We start from the raw sequence: 16,601 nt of genomic DNA, 5'->3' as shown, positions 1-16,601 counted from the left end.
CCTAATAGTTTTTAGAATGTGTTGTGTCAAATGCTATTTTGGCCCCTTCCCCACTGGCCTTTCCCCCCAGTACTGCCATGTCTCACTCATGTGAAAGCCACACAACGCCAGCTTGTACTGCTTTCATGATTTCTGCCTCTTTATTTCAGTAATTTTTCAGACCTGTTTTGTGACATTTGTTCTGTTTATTGAGCTGCCGCTTGGGTAGTTTTTACTATATGGATAAGGAATGCACTGTTCCAGCTCTTGACCTGTGGCAATGACTTTAGCCTGCTGAACCGGTTTGGCAGCTGGGGAGTGACTCCGTGGGCAGGAATGCTGTTCGCTATTTCCTGAACTTCCTTGACCAGGCTGGATGGTCAGCCATGTCATTTGGGGGAGGGGGCAGGATACTCTTTCTCAATGTGCACCTGCACAGCAGCACACTTATACATAACTGCACAGCTTTTGAATAATTATCTGCAAAAAGCTGCTAAGCAGCTGTGCACAAATTTTGAAGAATGTAAAAGTCAGATCTAGTAAATGAGATATTGATCCTCTTGAATTTGCATAATGTTTACAAGGGCCAAAATACTGAATAAAAAAATCACAGGTCTCATACTTCATGGTGCTGCCATAGTACAAAAACAAGAATCTGAACAGTGGGCATCCTTTGAAAAAATCATATGCTGACATGGCACAAAGACATGGTTCTGAGCTGTGGGTATCCTATGGAAAAAAATCATGTGAATTCAGGATGATCCATTTTTGATATACTGGGTCTGATGCCTCAATTGTGCTGTAATGTCTATTATTAGGTAGCTTTGGTGTGACAAATGAAAGGACAGTTAAATCACTGTTTCTCCCCCTCCACCACCATTCCTCCTTTGCAGGAAATAAAGTTTGGAATATCTCTCTTCCAGCCTTCGCACTTTCCCCCTTCTCTATTTCATTCCTCCTCCTCCTAAAACTACTAGAAAGCTGGCAGTACAATCCTATACACATCTACTCAGAAGTAAGTCCCATTGGTTTCTATTGGGCTTACTCCTGAATAAGTAAATGGGTATAGGATTGCAGCCTAAGATGTAAAGGTGACATGGAGGAGTGTGTGTGTGTGTGTGTGTGTGTGTGTGTGTGTGTGCTCATTCATTCATTCTCACAGTGGTGGGAGAAGATGAGGCAGGAGAAAGGCACCAAGGATGAAAAGAGGTGTGCCTGAGACTTGACAATGGGACTGCCATGGGAGAGGAGGGTCCTGGCTTTCCTTTTGGTTTGGGGAGGGGTTGGAGAATGCTTTTTGTTGGAGGGTGACAGTGGAGCATAAGCTGGACTTAGGGCAAAAGGGAAACCCTTTTTATGTTAAAAGCCGAGCCAGGGCAAAGGAGAGCAAGGCACGTGGAAAGGCAAAGAACCTCCAGAAAAGGCAGCCAATGCTGCCACAACAAAGGAGTGCAATGAGGACACATTCAGTATAAATGGAGATAAACCATCAGAAGATGCTCCAGTGAAACCACCCACAAAATACTCAGTGCAAGTAACCATCTGTGCAGGCGTGTGTGCATTTACCTGAAAGAGAGAGAGAGAGAGAGAGAGAGAGAGAAAGGTGAGCCCCTGGAACAGCCCCCATGATCTAAAAACTATGACCCACTTTTCATGAACCTCCCACTCTATTCATTGAGATGTGCCACAGAATCCCACAATAAATACAGGGGTCTAGCCCAATAGTCAGTCACTGCTGTGTGAACACAGGGAGGCAATTCTATTTAAAAGAAATAATGGCACAGCAATGCCTTGGGGGTTCCAGTGTGGATGGGGCCTTTGCTGCTGTTGGGTCAAAGAGCTTGACATGCAGATCTGTCTTCTCCTGTGAGCAGCACCTATTCAATGAAAATATACCTAGTTCATGAAGTCATAAAGAAAAAAATTAAACAAATGGTGTCTGGGTAGGATTCCCTCCCCCTGCCCCACACACCCACATCTTTTCTCCTGCCCTTTTGCACATGGTAGCAACGTCAACTTCATATTCCGACTGCCTGGAGGCAATTTCAACAAATGGCAAGGTGTGCCAGTACGCACATGCAGAATGTCTTTCTGGAATAAACCTGCAGCCCACCCACAATGTAATCTTTTGCTACTCTGCTCCACATTTTGGATTAGAGAGCTGTCCTTCTCCGATGAACCCCAGTCACATCTCCCCTAACATCAGAACAAACACTAAAGTTCAAATGAAATATACCAATAAGTAGTATCACCTTCCACCTATAATTTCCACACTCCAACTGATAGTTCAACAAATTTCCCCCAAAATGCCTCTCAATGCTAAGTGGAGTGCCTTTTGTGACTGCATATAAAATTGTAGCATAACCCTTGCCTAATTTCCCCCATGGGGATTTTTCAGATGCATCGTTTGCATCAAATGCGGGCTGCTGGTCTGGGGGCAAATCTCACTTTGGCAAGATCCCATAACTGCGACTTATTTGCAGAGCTTGATCTCCTCTACTACTTTGCCATTGTCTCCAATGGCACATATGCACACGCACACACACTTGCATACAAACACGCACAACCCTGAGAACATAAGAAGGGTGGAATATGGAAAAGAACAGGTGGATCCCTTCATTCAGCAAAGATTACTGGTTATAAAAAAAGCTGGAATGTTATGGGGGATTCACCGATGATAGGCAAACAATGTGGAGTCTGTGAATCTCTGCCAATCACTGCCTGAGTACACTGGCGAGATGCTTTTCTAAGAGTTCTCCACTCCTGGACATACACGCTTCTGTTTGCCAGTTGCTTGGAGCTGACAGCTCCTGGGTGGGATTAAGAATCACCACCCTCTTCCTTTCCTCACGGTCTTTGTCATTAGCTCCTAGGTACTCAAATCTCTAGCAGCACCCCCTGGTTGATAGCTGTGATCAAATCTCCCACTATGGCTCTAGACAAATTAAAGGGGTGCTTGCCTGATGCTGAGGTTGATAGACGCATTGTTGCAGGCTTACTTTGTGGTTCAGTCACTGCCATCTTGGTGCTAAAATGGGTGAACCAGAGAGGGGTCCAGAAGAAACTCGAAGAGGCCAAGAGGAGGCGAGAGCTTGGCTTTCAACGCATGGAGAAGGCAGCAAGACAGTTTAAACAGCAGGTGAGGTTCTCTTGCGGATTGCAGGTCACTTGATAGGGGAGGCAGGTTTTCTTCTTTGTAACTTTAGGAAACAGCTGAGATGTGTTCATTTCAGATCTTTAGTGGGTCTCTCTTATAGTCTCTGCAACATGCTCTCTGCATTCTGATTTCTGTATTGTGATTGCTGCATCCCACCCCTTCCCACTGCCAAAGTGCTTGTATCATGAAATATTGCAATTCTTTCCAAGTAGTCTTGTAGTGATGACAGTAGACTTTGTCCCCCCCAAACTGTCTTGACATTTAACATCATTTTAAAAAAACTTTTGAGGGCTCTGCCTTGCTATAAATCTAGCAGGGCAGTACAATTCATATCATCTCCTTCAGCTCAGATTATTTTGGAAGGCTCCTCCTGACCTATGCACCCTAGAATCTAACTTTAGGTGCTTGTTGACTTTGAGAAATAGCTTGTGTCATGGGAGGGAGGGTCTAACGCTGCTTTCTTTCCTCCTCCATTTAAACTGACAATCTGAACGCAGCTGTTCCTGCCTCAGTGATTAGCTGGCTGGTGACAAATCATCAGTCTTTAAAGATGAGATATTTGAGCTTGCATTTGCTTGGCAATTGCTGGGCCATGCCAGGGCCATGCTGCAGGATCATGTTAGAACTGGGAATGTCTGGATACAAGGACCAACCCCCTTCCTCTAGTCTCTGTCTCTTGCGGTCTGCTCTCTGCAAGAGGTTTCAGTGCCCACTGCTCAGCTTTCCTTTCAGGAATGGGCTTTGGGAATACAGCCCAGAACTCTCCCTGGCGGAGAGAGAACGTACTTCTTCCTTCCTCTGTGTTCCAGTGTAAACAAAATCCTGATTTTCCTGCACATCAGCATATACTTACCTCTGTACACTGAGGTATCACCATTTGGTGAAGAATAGAGCAACAATTCCTGCCCAGAAGCTCTACTTGTGGAATAGAATTGTTTCAGAAGTGCAGGATGCTTCAGTGCACGGTAGAACAGAAATGAAATTACATTTGGGCTGGCGGGGGGATGGGGCAGGAATGCCATTGATTGAGATATCCACATCAAATATTTTGAAGTTGTAATTGGAATCTCAAAATGGAATTACATGTTAACATTTGAAATTTGCTTGTTTGATTTTGCATCTGGTCAAGGAGTTGCCAATTAACAAATAAGAGCCTACCAAACAAACACACATACACGCACACACACACACACACACACAATTCAATAGTGAAATCAAATGTAACTAGGGATTTGTGAGCCATGCGAATCAATCAGGTGTTTCCAATGTTCTAGACAAATACTTTAAAAAAAAAAAAAACCTTTGAGGAGGTTTGTTTGTTTTGAGGATCCAATCCGAACACTTAAAACAGCCCAGCTGCTTCCCTGCTTACGATGGGCACTTATGCACTGCCAAAAAGGAGGACACAGATTTGCATAAAAACTGCAGTTACTAATTTATATGTATCAACACAAATTTAGGATTAATGTGTATAATTTCAATAGCAATACAGTATATGTTACTATAGTGGGGAACACTGAGACAAAGGGACCTGTGTGCCTGTTCAATCTGCTGCCCAGGTGCTCACTGCTGATGGTTGACCTGAAGCTCCTGGCCTTCCTTCTTGTGGGCCGTTATTTTTAAATCAGATTCGGATTGGACAGCCCTTAAGGACTGTCCTGGAAAGAGGGACACATGGCCACCCTATGCTGCCTTTCTAACAGTCCCCCTTGAAATGAGGCTTACGCCCCAACTTTGCCACTCCCCTGCCCTCTCTGCCTGTCCTCTCACCTTTCCAAGGAAAAAAAGCCTTACCTTGGTGAGGGTGGAAGGGTAATACGCAATTACTCCTCGGGCAAAGGAGAGGCTGCAGACTCTGCAGGAGGCACCATCTCCTGCCCAAGATCATGGAGCAAGGACTCTCCTGTGTCAAAGCAGCAGCCTGTTACACCTGTCTTTTCCCTTGGGAAGGTGTGTGTGTGTGTGTGCATGTGTGTGTAGGGACTGGCAGGGAGGGCAGAGGAGTGAAAGTTGAGGTGTAGTCAGTGGAGGCTAGTGGCCCCAATGTCACTGGGGTGGTGAATCCATTCCAGGTTTCACTCAGAACTCTAAAGGAGCTATCCAAGGTGCTTTCTTCTGACTGAAACCCAGAACGGATTTTTCTGCCCCACTGACACTGGAGCCACCAGCCTCCACTGGGTGTCACGTGATCCTCATTTCACATCAGGCCCAGGCAAAATGGGCTGGGCCTGCCTCAAAGAGAGGCTACCCTGTTTTCATTTTGAGCCCCCGCCCCCTTGTTGAGAAGATGGTCTCCATACCTGTAACCCTGTAGGTCAGCCTTCCCCAACCTGGTAACCTCCAGATGGTTTGGGCTTCAACTCCCATCAGGCCTAGTGAATATGGCCAATGGTCAGGAATGCTGAGAGTTGTAGTCCAAAACGTCTGGAGGGCACACCAGGTTGCAGAAGGCTGCTGTAGGTGTAGAGGTGTAGCCAGCAGGTTTATCCATGCTGCCTGGAGAGGACTGGAGGAATCATTTTTTGTCTGAAGGGAGTAGGTGTAGGAGATTGAGAAAATGGAGACAATTGTACCTGTGTAGTTACAATTATCTATATCCATACACCAACAGAAAGCTCTTGATGGAAGGTAGAAACCAGTACCACTTTACTTTTAACGTCTTTACACATCTAGCCCCAGCTGCTATTATAACGACTGTTGAATCTACATCGGGCTAATTTTGAAATAACTATGTGTGACACAGCACTGAAATCAGCACTTGGTTAGCCTAACAAAAGAATCAACTATGTGCTGCACATATTCCACAGATTCCACATATATTCCACATATTCCACATATTCCACAGCCATATGTTTCGTCACACAAAGTAGGGCGGAGAACAAGTTTGCCGCTAGAATCTGGAGCCATTGCCCATTTCTGTTCATCACCAAACTGTCATCTTGCCACTAATTAAATATATAGTTGCTGAAATCCCATGTGGTGTTGCTACCGCTTCTGCCCTGTCACTTCTGTCACGGAACAACTGCCAGTCTGCAGCCTGCTTTGCATGTGTGAACGTGCATTGTGTCTGCAATGCAGCACATGCCAACATGGGAGAAAGTGTGCATCATGCAGTAATACACCAGCAATGTGTTTGCTCCTTGCTGCAGAATCCAGGAGTGAAAGCTGCTCCAATCCTCTCTCTTCCTCTTGTGGAGCTGACTGCGAAGTTGAAAGAGGGTTGCTTGACTCCAGAAAGTGTCCTGTACACCTACATGGAAAAGGTAAGACTACCCTTTTAACTACTGATGCAGGGCAATCATTGTTTGTACAAATCCAGCTGTTCCTCCCTGCAAACCTCAAAGCACTTTATACAATACAAAGCAGATATCTCACACCATAGGTCTTGTTATGCTCACCAAAGGGAGCTGATAGGGAAGCTAACCCATAGCCAAAACCTTTGTTGTGGGAAGGGCCTGAACGTATGGGGGGAGAGGCAGGCATCATAAGTCCATGCAGAACACCAAATGCTTAAACATTACTAGTCTGATAGGTTTAAATTAAGGTTATTTGATTTATTGAATAATTATAATCAAATAATATTTAATTTTTAGATTTTTGAAAAATAAAGCTATCAATTTATTCTCTGGGAAAAAAACTAACCCTTAATCCCAAAGTCCTTATATACTCTGTGCCAGCCTTTCCCAACCTGGTGCTCTCCAGATGTGTTGGACTGCAACTCCCATAATTCCCAGCCAGCATGAGGTTGGGGAAGACTGCTCTACCTCTATCTACACACAGACATACTCCAAACCAAGTTAATTCAAATTCTGCTACAAAAGAAGCACCAAATTCTGCAGCCTGCATAAATTATGCAAATTACACTCACAGACTCATCACCATTATAGGGTTAATTGGAGTCAACCATTCCACACACACACACCCCATCTAGGGCATGTCATGGACTTGGGCCTCTAATACGCCATGTGATCTGCAGAGTTATTTTCAGCTGTGATAGATTTATTATGGCTCCTAACAGCTAAGCTACAAGCGATTTCCATTTTTGGAGCTGCTTGGCTTTGCGATGTATAGGGAGGGGCATTGGGGCTTTGCTAAGTGGATCAAGTGGATGCTGTGCCTGCTTGGCAGCTGGAAGATGTAGGCTTAAGTGCACAAAAGTAAATGTGATTTTGTCTGATGCTGGGGATAAAGAGCAGATTCATCCACAATTTTAAAAAAGTGGCATGTATGAGAGAGAGTGCGGTGAAAGACAGATTCAGGCTGGCCAGTGATAAGGTCATGGTCTCCAAAGCTTTCACTAAGGGAAACCTAGTGGAATTTTACCTTTGTTTGGAGTCCATCCATGCAACCAATTCAGTTACAGACATGGAAAGTGTTCCTTATTTATTCCTTATGCCACACAGTGTTATGAAGTTGCTGTGATGCCACAAGATGGTCCCAAGCAAGGAATTGGAGGTCCTTTGCAAAACTGGAAGAAAACTCCCAGCTTTAATTCACAATAGTTAACATTAACTGGACCCAGCCCAGTGATCTTTGTAAATGCTATTTGTTGTTCCATTGGTATGTGTTGCCAGTGAAGAGTTCATGAAATGATAGACGCCAATGTATTATTTAGGCTACTGCTTTTGAACCAGAGGTTTGCAGATTGCTTCTTGATACTCATTAGCAAGGGAAGCAGGTCAGCCTTCTGCAGTTAAAGTTGCCACACAATGAGTTGATAGATGACCACTGTGAAGGTTTGAGGCCTACAGAGGCAAAAAGAAAAAAGGTCTGGCTTAGAGGCCTGGAATTTTTTGTTGGGAGGGGGTATTTCTGAGAGGAGTAGTTTCATTTCCCTGGTTAAGTTTCAGTTTCAATTCCCCAGTTAAGTTTTATTTCTTCAGGTTTGAAGCAGTACTTTTGGTTTTGCGGGAGGAAGGTATAAAAAGAGAGTCAGAAAGACCAGAGCAGTAAGAGCAGAGTCAGGGAGACCAGAGTCTGAAGAGAGAGCAAGAAAAGGCAGCCTGGAAAAATCTAAGTACAGCTTGTAAATTTGGTCCTGTTTAATCTCAGAACCTGCACCAAGTGGGTCTGAAACATCCCAGTGGGTAACCAACCTAATCCCAACAGACAAACATCACCACAGACAAAAAATTATGAAACTTAAAAGTGGTTGGCATGGTGGTTATATGAGCATTAGAAACTTTCTCTGTGATTACAGCGAAAAAGAATGCAACAAATATGGGGGATTAATTAAAAGAATTGCAATTGCCAAAGCTGGTATTGTGAATTCAACTAATAAAATAATGGCTTAAGATCCTAACATTGTTATGACTCCTCCTTCCTACTTTCTCCTGTTTACTACTTAGGGTTTAAAGCTAAACTAAAACATAACTCAACTCAACTAAAACAGAAAACATAAAAAACAGAATACCAATAAAATCTGTGACTGGTCAATTAAGGAATGCCTCCTGGAACAATGCTGTTTTCAGGATGCACGGGAAACAACAATGTTGGTGCCTGCCTGACCTCTAAGGGCAGGGAATTCCAAAGGCCACCACACTGAAGGCTCTTCTTCTGGTGGACTCCAGTTGGGCCATAGGTCTAGGTGGAACCACCAGGAGCATGCCCTCCAATGACCTCAGTGACCGGGCAGGTTGTTAAGGGAGAAGGCGCTCTCGCAGGTATCCTGGTCCCAAGTTGTTTAGGGCTTTGTACACTGGTAATAAAACATTAAACCTGGCTGGGTAGTGAATAGGCAGCCAGTGCAGTTCCCTCAGCAAAGGAGTTACTTGCTGAAAAGGGGCAGCTCCTGACAAGAAAATACTCTAAGTTCTAAAGTCTAAGAGTCAACGGGGTCCATAGTTACCTAGATCCTTGGGTCCAGTGGTCCAGAAAAGATCAGAGGCAAAGCTGCAAAGTGAGCTGCAGCCCTCGCTAGCTGTGCTTTTATACACTTGTTCTGGCCCAAGGTGGGGGCCCCAACGAGTGATGAGACAACCATCTTCCAGTCAGAAATGGGGTGCATGAGTGATTAGACTAATTAGATTCACCAATCAGAAGTGAGGTGTCTCTCTATCCCCAACAATCTCACGATTTATGCCCCTGTGTTTTGGGAACATCTCTGGCATTACCACTAACAGGTTAAATTGAAATTTACTAAAACATGGCCAAACGTCTGCCATCTGGGAATGTTATCTTGACTGATGTATTGCTCCCCTGGTACATCTTCTTTGAACTCACGTTCACCTTCAGTCACATTTGGTCATATCCCCCCGAACACCTCCTCCCAATTGCCGCTTGTGCTCAGGGCTACAGCTTCCCCACCCAGCAAGCATCGAGTGAGGACATTCTCTTCTCTGCTTGTGTACACCACGAGAAGTGAAACAGTACTTTTCTTCCTCCTCTTAGTGGCTGTCTGAGCATGCTCAGTTCTTCCCATTTCACTCATACACTCACATAGGCTTGTCTGCCTTTGTGACCTTGAGCTTGCTTCAGTGAAGCCCCTTGTAAAAGCAACTGCATTTTCCCCCTCTTCTTCAAAGCTTGTCCAGCTAGAAGTATTATAATTAGAGGTATTATAATGCCACAGCATCAATTAGCATAAAATCAAAACTTCAAAGTCTTCATGTCCATGGGTCAAGGGTTTGGAATATAAGTATGGGGTCTTCTTAAATATGAGTCTGGGGTCTTTTAGGGAGTCTTCTTGTAGGTCTCCCCAAAACCCATTCAACCATTCCAGATCAAATTAGCCATCTTCAGTCCTCTGTTAGCAACATTATTTAACCTCTTTAGTACCAGATTAACACAGCTAGGGTAACTGATCTTGCGTTTTGCAACTTTTATTTTCTCTTAATGCCTTTTGTATCACTCAGCTCTATTGTGTAAATACCTTTAGTTGTGATTTGCTTGCTTTAAGTTACCAGTAAATTCTTGTGATTAAACCCTCTGTCTAGAGTGCCAATCACCCCATGTCTGCAACCTAAGCTCCACATTACTAGAAAGGGAAAGTTAAAAGAAGGAGGCAAGAGATCCTTAAGGAGTTGCTCAGAGGGTCCAGGTCATAAGGGGAACCCTGACAGCCACCATGCCATAAACAGAAGTCAGAATAGACCATACATACCTTCAAACTGGGTGCCTCTTAACTGCAATGGTTTATCACAACCCCCCCCCCCCACTATATGTACAGTGTGGTATAGAGACCTCCACAGTGCCCTCATTGTAACATCCCATAGATGTTATTTCACTAACTCACCTCCCTCGTGTGTTTTTTTGCTCGCACAAAAGGCCTTAGAAGTAACCCGGCAAATCAACTGTGTGACAGACTTCCTTCCAGAGTGTGAGGAACAGCTGCGGGAAGTGAAAAAACAGGAGAAAGGATTGCTTTATGGAGTCCCTGTCAGTATCAAGGAAAATGTTGCTTGCAAGGTACTTTTTGCCATTATTCCTGAATAACTGGGATGAGGGGAAATGGGTAGGGTTAGACAGTAAAGAGTCCATGAATTTAAAGCCAAGAAAAGTGGGTATTTTAACATTTGCATTTGTTTAGATCAATGCGGTGCCCTCCAGTTGTTTTAGACAACAACTCCCATAATCCCTGATTATTGGCCACAGTCACTGGGGCTGATGGGAGTTGTAGTCCAAAACAACTCCAATCAGGGCACCACACTGGGGGAGGCTGGTTTAGATGATATGATGACATTAGCCTCGTTGACAATTTTTTAGAAGGCAGCTCCCCTCCACCCCCAATGCTCTGCTCACTGGCAATGGCACTGTTCCTCCTCTGTAATCACAACCTTTCTCTTTAATAGGTTTTTCCTATGGGGAAAGGTAATAATTAGAGGGAGGCAAAGAAAGAGCACAAGGACAGAGCACTTGGTCTCAGATGGCAGAAGAAGGGGCTACTGCAGATTTTTGGCATCCACTCATTCTTGTATGATAGTGAGTGCTAGTAGGGGTGTTTGGAAATATACAAGTTATCCATACAAACAGAATTTCCCAATAGGGACTAACCTAATTTCCTGTAAATATATGGCTGATGTCACTCTTAACTGAGATGTAATATTATCTTATGAGGGCTTGTCATTGCTCCCTTCAGGATAAAACTCTTCCTTACTTCTTATTCTGATGCCTTGGGTGTTTTTATGAGAAATGAGCAACAGATCTAAAGAAAGGCGCCTCACTGACTTTATTCTCTTTAAGGGTTACCCCAATACACTTGGCTTGGTGAAATTTCTAGACCATCCTGAGCGTGATGACTCTGTGATAGTCAAGGTTTTAAAGAAACAAGGGGCAATTCCATTTGTAAAGACCAACACTTCTCAGGCCATATTAAAGTAGGTGTTTGTTCCTTTATTTAAAGCATTTCCTTTGTGCAGTTCTTAAAGACATGAGCTGGGTCTTGTCCTCCCAAGTAGGTTTGCCATTTTGGGTAGCTCTGTTTCTGTACCTTTAATAGTATCCTGACATACAGAAATTAAGGAGGTGGAACTTATGGGCAGTACCCAATTCTACTGTTGTACGTCCGCTCGTTCTGCTGTGCCTGCAGACCCCGCTTCTAGTGCAATGAGGAGATAGCACAAGTTCCTAAAGCAGCCTCGGGAATAAGCAGAAATGTTAGTTTCCAGAATGAGATAAGTCAATGGAGCTCCCTTGTGCAAACTCAGCTGACCTGCCTCATTCTAGAAATGAGTGCTTTGCCTCATTTCTGGTTGCTTCAGGAACTGCTAGCTTCCCGTTGTGCTACTAGTGGATCCTGCTAAGCGTTCAGGTAGGGATGTCGTGAGCACCCGCCTTTGCCCGGGAGGCCATCGGACTCCCCTGCGCCTGGCCCCACTTGCCGAGCCATGGGGCACTGACAAACCTGGTTGCCGAGCACCCTGAAGCTTGCCAAGTGGCAGGGAAGAGCCCAGAGTTGTCGCCATGCGCACCCTGACCATTCTTGCTATGTCCCCCTGGCAAGAGCAGCTGGGGCATGCGCAGTGCTGAGGCCTCATCCTGTCCCCATCAGCTGTCGAGGAAGCCAGGCCAAGGCCTCAGTGCCCTAGCCATCTCCTCCTCGCGAGGTGCCGCAGACTCTAGGGTGCCGCAGACTCCAGCAGTCAAGCCCTTGTGCGCATAAGGGCTTGACTGCCACAGTCCTCAGTGCACAAAGGACGGGCAGCTTGCTCAGTTTGGTGTGGGGGAAAGCAGGGAGGCTTGCCGAACAGAACTGGACCATGTGAGGGGGGCAGCATTTTGAGCTCCCCCGCACCCCGGATGGTGAGTCCGTCCATCCCTACCAGCAGGCAGCATTGGATACTGGCCTTTTCTATCACTTTATCTCCATGCCAGGAAAAGCTTTATCTGCTAGATCCCAGCAATATTCCATGGGGAACCATACAAAAACACTATTGTGCTCTCCCTGAAAAGAGAGAAGTCGAAGTCAGGCTTTAGTTTACAGGGTCAGTTTTCTTTGCAGAAGGGAAGGAAGCCTGAAATCTTGCAGTGTGTTCGGGAAAATCTGTTTACTTACAAATGTACTGGCAGTCAATTGAGAAGAAGTGAAGAGGAAGCTGCCATCAGCTCTGCACATGGCTGACTGGTCTCATGGTAGAACCAGTTCAGGCCCCAAAGTCTAAAACCCCCAAAGCGTACTAGGCTGCCTCTCCAAGTCAATCTTTCTAGCATCTAGCACAGAATGTACAAATGCCCCACACTTTTACCCAGTGCTTACTTGCAGCTCTGTCCCTTGATGCTGTTGTCGAAACTATATCTAACAGCAAAACCAGGTTGCAAAGACTAGGGATGGGGGAGAAATTTGCTTGGTGCACGCTTTAATGTGAACTTACCTAATTCACACTTTCCAGACCAATAGGCAAACTGCAATGCAGTTATACCTTTATATTCACACTGTCCTAAATCTGGCAATGCAGTTAGGGCGCAATCCTATCGGGACAGGTGGCCACCTCTGAGGTCAGAGGCGACCACCTATCCAGTGCAGGGCAGGAGCAGTGCAGAGGGGATCGTCCCCTCTGTGCTTCAGCTGCCCTGCATTCGAAGCTAGACAGCTGATTTCGGCTGTCTAGCTGTGGGAAGGTGTGGGGGAACGCTGGACGACGCATAGGAAGTGTCAGAATGTGACTTCTGCTCTCTCCAGCCCGCCCCCAGGAATGCCCCATTTTTGCCACTCTGTACTCCTCTTATGAGTGCAGAGCACGGGGCCGATCCGCGCTGCCTATGTGGCAGCGCGGGAGTGGGTGGACGTCGGTTCTCAGGGAACCGACCTTGGAGCACAGGCTTCGAGGTTTTTCCTGGGAACCAACTTATCCTATGGCTGTCTAGCTGCTGACTAGCGCTCATAATTGCTATTATGATATATAATTATATATAATTGGATGTAAGGATTGCGCCCTTAGCCATTTTAAAAATTCATACAAAAATGGATATATTAGGGAAATATGCACACAGAAATGCATATCTTAGTGAAAATAACATACAAAAAACACAAATTAGGGAAAATTGCCTGCAAAAATTGCATATATTAGGAAAAACGTATACAAAAATGTGTATACTAGTAGGGCTGTGCACTGCTTCAGATCCGGATATGAATTCTGAGCTGAAGCAGGGCGATTCAGACTGAATTGGTCCAGTTCTGAAGTGGGTCGGGATTGGCCCGAAGCGGTCCAAAGCAGGTCAGATTGATCTGAATCACTTTGGACTGATCCAGACCAATCCGGATAACCCTGAAGCCCTGCTCATGCCCACCCCACCCTGGATGTGCCCAACGAGTGCACGAGGGGTCCTCTGAGCCGCGCGAGCCCCCTGCTCCTTACCTGGACCCGTTGGAGCACCTGCAGCTATCAGCCTCTTCGAAGGAGTCACTGTTTTCTTTTAAATGAGCCATTTACGGTTGTAATGTTGCATAAATGATTGCCTTACGGCTGCCATTTACACAGCATTTGATTTCCAGTAATAGAGGAGTCGCCATTTTAAAACAAAATGATGCCTCCCTTGAAGAGGCCGACAGCTGTGGGCACTCCAACGGGTCCAGGTAAGGAGCAGGGGCTCACGCGGCTCAGCAGGCATGATTTAGATGTCCAAATCTTGCTTCGGACCCAGAGTCCGAAGTGGGTTAGCCCAGGTCCAAATCAGGCTGAGGCAGGTCACGTCTGATTCGGAAGCTCTGAATCTGCTTCTGAAGTGGGTTGGGGGGTCCGTGTACAGCCCTACATATTAGGGGAAATATGTGTGAAAAGGAGTATGAATTTTCATGCAGGCTTTCAAAAAATCACAAACTGACGTGGGTACAGGACAAAACAAACTTAATGCAGTCAAAATGAGAAACTGAGCAAAACCAAACTGGACAGATTCATCCATCCCTAGCAAAGATGCATTTCATCAGGGAAAATTGACACTTGATCATCTTAAATGGATGCCATATACATTAGGTTTTACTTTGAATAGCTATCACTCTAATGCAGGAGATGGGCAACTTGTGGCCCCCCAGATGTTTTGGCCTACAAACTCCTATCAGCCCTAGCCAGCACAACTAATGGTGAGGGACCATGGGAGTTGTAGGTTAAGATCTTCAGAGGGCCACAGGTTGCCCACCCCTGCTCTGATAGGAGGAAGTGGCATTCCGACACTGCTCAGCCAACCCCTAGAATATAGTCTTGCTCCTCTATGTGCTCTAAAAGACCCTTGCTACAGTCCCTGAGAGCTATGAGTTTTGATCACATACAGTCCCTCTCTAATATTGCTACATTATGTTTAGTAAACTGCATACCTTCCGTGCTTTGCTAGGAAGGCTTCAGTGCCCTCAGGCAGGGAGCCGTAACTTACTAGTCCTTTTCCATCCAACTCAGCATTGACTGTGGCAATACAGTCTTTGGACAAACCTTGAATCCTTTCAACCACAAGAAAACGTCTGGAGGTTCCAGCGGAGGGGAAGCAGCGCTCGTTGGAGGAGGAGGGTCGATTCTGGGGATTGGGACCGATGTGGCTGCGAGTATTCGGGTGCCGTGTGGCTTTTGTGGGATCTGCGGGTTCAAACCAACTGGCTATAGGCTGAGGTAGGTTTCACAGCTTGGAAACAAAGGGCCAGGCACAAATCATGTACAAACAACCAAGCGAAGAGGAACATCGTTGCTGCTTCAAAGCAAATTGGATGCACTCAGAATTCCTTGGTGTATGTTTTCTATTGTGGTGGATGAATTATAAACATAACCCCCCCTAGTTAGCATGATCAGGTATCTGCCAAAACCCAGAAGCCATTAAGGCAGGGGTGGAGAAAATTGTTAAAGTCAAAGACCACATTTCCTTGGGTGAAAGTGGTCATGGGATGAAGCCAGAGTTGGTGGGGCTAAAGCCCAAAGTGAGTGGTGACAAAGCCAAAAGTAGGACACCTCCTTTCTGTCTCTCTTTCTCAGTTTCTCTCTTTCCCCTCCATTCATTCATCTATTCATTTCCACATACCATCACTTCCTCAGTAAATGTGGTGGTCACCATGAGGAGGAGAGAGAAAGAGAGACAGAGACAGGCAAGCTGGCAGGTAAGCATGAATTCAGAGGGCTGAGTGTGGTGCCTAGAGCAACTTTCTGAAGGGGCTATGCTGTTCTAGTCACCATCCTCCATGGTTGTTCCTCCAAGCTTGGGTCTACCCACCTGCCTGCCTGGTCTTCTCTCTCAGCGCTCTCTCTCTCTCTCTCTCCCCTCATGGCAGTTTTGCTAAGAATGAGAGGGAGAGAGAGGTGCTGTTGACTAGGGCTAGATCTACACTTACGCCTTTTTTCGCTTCCAATGAGGTTTCACCACCCACCTTTCACACTACGCAGTACCCGCCTTGAATTGGAACCGGAATTTCCACTTCTGTGCTCCCGCTGTCAATACTCTAATATCCCAGTATTTCCCCTTAATGTGCTCTGATTTTCCGCCTTCACTACTGTATCCGGTCGTAGTCCCCTTCCCCGCCTGTCCATATGCGGCGGTGTTTGTATTTCCCTCCTGTCCAATCACAGCTCTCGACGGCCCCAAGTCTTCTTCCTGCTACTGATCGCATAGCTTCCTCAGCAGCCCCTGTTTCCTCAGCAACAAGCAAAGGGCTGGATGTGTGTGCGCTTGTCTGATCTCGGAAGCTAAGCAGGATCGGCCCCCTTCAGCAGTTGAATGGGCGACCTCCTGGGAATCAGGCTTCCTGCACTGAGCAGGGGGTTATTCTATCCCTTCAAATGAGATTAAGTTTTACCCCCTCCTATCCCCTGCTCCTGTTTTTTAAAATTATTATTAAGGTGTTATCCTCGCAGAATCGGGGCTTCTCTGTGATGTTTTTTTTTCTAATTCAGGCATGATCTTGGAAGGTGTGAAGCTTCACAACTTGGAATCTTCAAAGATCATGCCTGAATTAGAAAAAAAACATTGCAGAGAAGCCCCGATTCTGCAAGGATAATGCCTTAATTAAAAAAAAAAAAGAGTGGGGGATAGGAGGAGGTAAAACTTAGCCTCATTT

The 16,601-nt window shown here is 45.7% G+C and overlaps 1 protein-coding gene across 1 annotated transcript in view; it reads left to right on the top strand.

The window, feature by feature from the left end:
- The first annotated feature begins 2,908 nt into the window (after nt 1–2,908).
- The window catches only part of LOC146348216 (vitamin D3 hydroxylase-associated protein-like), a 40,417-nt gene continuing 26,724 nt past the window's right edge, over nt 2,909–16,601 (top strand). Inside the window, exons 1-5 of the mRNA XM_084848278.1 lie at nt 2,909–3,118; nt 6,286–6,399; nt 10,403–10,543; nt 11,318–11,451; nt 14,962–15,168. Coding sequence (XP_084704404.1) covers nt 2,909–3,118; nt 6,286–6,399; nt 10,403–10,543; nt 11,318–11,451; nt 14,962–15,168 — 806 coding nt within the window. The remainder of the gene's footprint in view (nt 3,119–6,285; nt 6,400–10,402; nt 10,544–11,317; nt 11,452–14,961; nt 15,169–16,601) is intronic.

This window comes from Heloderma suspectum, chromosome 4 (assembly GCF_057233095.1).
Source record: "Heloderma suspectum isolate Gila_16-S chromosome 4, 16-S_ref, whole genome shotgun sequence".
Taxonomy (NCBI): domain Eukaryota; kingdom Metazoa; phylum Chordata; class Lepidosauria; order Squamata; family Helodermatidae; genus Heloderma; species Heloderma suspectum.
This window is presented reverse-complemented; position numbering and strand designations above follow the sequence as displayed.